We start from the raw sequence: 2,680 nt of genomic DNA, 5'->3' as shown, positions 1-2,680 counted from the left end.
ACTAGCTACCGTGCAGAAAAAGGTGCCTCTATGCCAGCCAATTCCAGTACAGACCCTCACGTGACATATTGGTAGAGAGGGAGAGAATTGGAGGAATTCCTTAAGCACAAGACATGTGAGAGCAGTACCATGCACACAAATTGGTGTAATCGGGAGAGCAACCTATTGCAGGACAGAAAGAAAGATGGATTGTGGCCCAAAATCCACCTTCTGCCCCAAAATCCACCTTCTGCCCATGCCACTGCCTCTCCTGCCCACCCCTGCTTCCCCATCAAACTCGAGCACCAGCTGAGAGTACACCTGGTGTGGGAGCAGCCACAGCCCCGGGGCCCCGGAATGGGCAGGGTGGCCCGTGGGCAGCCCCAGCCCTGGCCTCACTGCCCTCCACTGCTGGCTCTCACCTGCCGGCCCTGCTGGCTTGGCCACTTCCTGGGGAAGTGCCGAAGCTTCTGGCCAAACCCAAAAGGCGAGACCTAGCTCTTCTCAGTGTTGCCTGCTGACAGAAAAGGTTGCAGTTGCATCTCCCCAGTCGATGGAAATTCCTGAAGGGAGAGTGCAAAGAAGACAGGACAGGTTCATCTCAGCGGGGCCCAGTGATGGAAAAAGAGGCAAGGCACAAAGCTGAAGGACAGAAGACTCCAGCTGACCATTAGAAAAACCTTGTCACTGTTGGAGCTACCAAGGACTGACAAACATTGTCCAGAGAGGCTGGAGATTCTCCATGCTTGGAGACATTCAAAGTTGACTGGACATGGGCCTTGAACACTGGCTCCAGGTGGCCCTGCTTGAGAAGCATGGTGTGGCCTAATGACCCCTGGAGGTACATTCCAGCCTCAGTTGTTCTGTCAATCTGTGAGCACAGCGGAAGGATCATTGCCTCAACTTTTGCAACACGTGAAAATCATGACAGGGTGTGTTTCTGTGGGGAAACTCCTCCTCTGACCCTGTCTCATCAGCAAGGATGAGCAATCACACCATGCACAGGGTGCCACATATGGGCAGAGCAGCTCCGGCTCACTTCTCCCCAGCTCTTCTCTGCTCACGCATCTGCTCAGGGTGCTGATGTTCATCAGGCAGCCCCAAGTGTGTCTCACTGTGCTCCCTGCAGGGTGCAGTAATAGAGCGCACTGTCCCCCAGCTCCAGCCCACTCATCATCAGGGTCCCAAAGCTCCTGTCAGCCCGCCAGGAAAACCTCTTCTGCGCAACAGGGGCTGTGTGGCTGTAGGAGCCTCCCTGGCCCTTGCTCTGCAACAAGTACTGCAGGGGTCCACCAGGACGCTGCCAATACCAGGCCACGTAAAGATAGGAGGCATTGGAACTGTACATGCATCACAAGATCCCGGTATTCCCTGCTCGCCACCACACTGCAGTCCTCATCGCATGGACCTCATCACCCTGAAATGCACCTGAAACAGAAGCAGAGCTGTTACACCACTGCTTTGCTCTCTCTGGCACAAGGAAATGGCCCATAAGACATTGCTGTCCCCGAAGACCAGGCTTTCTTTTCATGTCACAGGGAAGAAGGGGACGATGGGAAGGCAGAGAGGGGCTGCGGGCAGGCAGAGTGGCCTGGATGGTGGGGTGACAGAAACACAGGGAACCACCTCCACAGAATAAAACACTGCATTTGGGACTCAGGAAATTGAAACTAGCAGTGCCGGGAAAGGAGATCTTGCAGAAAGGCCAGGACTATCTGCAGTGCACTGTGATGGCCCCTCTCTCCTTGGGAACAGTCCTGTGAAATGTGTTCACCTGATTCGTGTCAATATGGACTAATGCTAGGGCCGCATGGTGAAATGTGAATTTCTGTCTTATATACCCTTATATAACAGCAGGCCTAAGAGAAATAGAGTGATTAATGTATATAGTTTTAGCTTTTTGTAAAAGATATACTTGTGTGTTAGTTTGGACTGTTTTTGCTGTTAACCATATGATGTCAAGCCATAAAAATCTAGACTCATCCTAAGGGTGAGCGGAGGAAGGCCATGAGCATATGTGGAATCTGGGGTAATCCTGAAGGCAGCCGAGAAAGACCACCAGATGGGAGCCAAGAAGACGCCGAGAACATGTGCAGAAAGAGATAAGCCTACTCCTGGAATTTATTCGGATAGACCCACCTTTTCTATGAATGTGTATTAGCAGAAAGGATATAAACCAGAAACAGGAACTGCATGGTGTGCGTCTTGGTAGAGCAGAGGCTCCCGACGCACCCAGCACTGTTTGCTTGCATTTATTCATTTAATAAATTGTAAACTTAAATTGCAACCCGATTTGGGACTAAGTCATTTATCACAAGTCCTGGGCCACCTCAGCACTTGCCAGCTCCAAACCTCATGCACCCTGCGCAGGGATCAGCAGGTTTTTGTTAAACATCAGTGGGATTTCCTGTCTCCGTGACAACAGCACAGAAGTAGCGGGCAGAGTCCCGGGGGTGAAGGGCACGCAGGGACAGAGAAGATTCAGACCGGGAATTGTCCCGGGACACAGTGGCGCGACCCTCCACTGACTGCCCGAATCGAATGATTGAGGAATCAAAGTTGATGTAGGACACCCACTCGAGTCTGCCACCGGGTGCCTGACGGTACCACCGAATTTCATAAAAGCCGAAGTCGAAGCCGGATCCGCGGCAGGAGAGGAGCACGGAGTCCCCGGGCGCTCGCAGCCCCCCGCCGGCCTCCG

The 2,680-nt window shown here is 52.8% G+C and overlaps 3 gene segments (V, D, J or C); all 3 read right to left on the bottom strand.

Moving 5' to 3' along the window:
* LOC104289563 overlaps positions 1-796 on the bottom strand; it is a 90,074-nt gene extending 89,278 nt beyond the window's left edge. Inside the window, 1 exon segment of the C gene segment in view lies at positions 691-796. Coding sequence covers positions 691-796 — 106 coding nt within the window.
* Positions 797-1,090: 294 nt separating this feature from the next.
* On the bottom strand, positions 1,091-1,327 carry LOC104289562. The segment is given in 1 exon segment: positions 1,091-1,327. A coding segment is annotated over 1 exon segment (237 nt).
* Positions 1,328-2,366: 1,039 nt separating this feature from the next.
* Positions 2,367-2,680, bottom strand: part of LOC104289561 — a gene marked incomplete at its 5' end in the record, with an annotated part of 9,552 nt that continues 9,238 nt past the window's right edge. Inside the window, 1 exon segment of the V gene segment in view lies at positions 2,367-2,675. Within this exon segment, the coding sequence occupies positions 2,367-2,675 (309 nt within the window).

The sequence above is a fragment of the Charadrius vociferus genome, unplaced genomic scaffold, assembly GCF_000708025.1.
Source record: "Charadrius vociferus isolate BGI_N301 unplaced genomic scaffold, ASM70802v2 scaffold57, whole genome shotgun sequence".
NCBI lineage: Eukaryota > Metazoa > Chordata > Aves > Charadriiformes > Charadriidae > Charadrius > Charadrius vociferus.
This window is presented reverse-complemented; position numbering and strand designations above follow the sequence as displayed.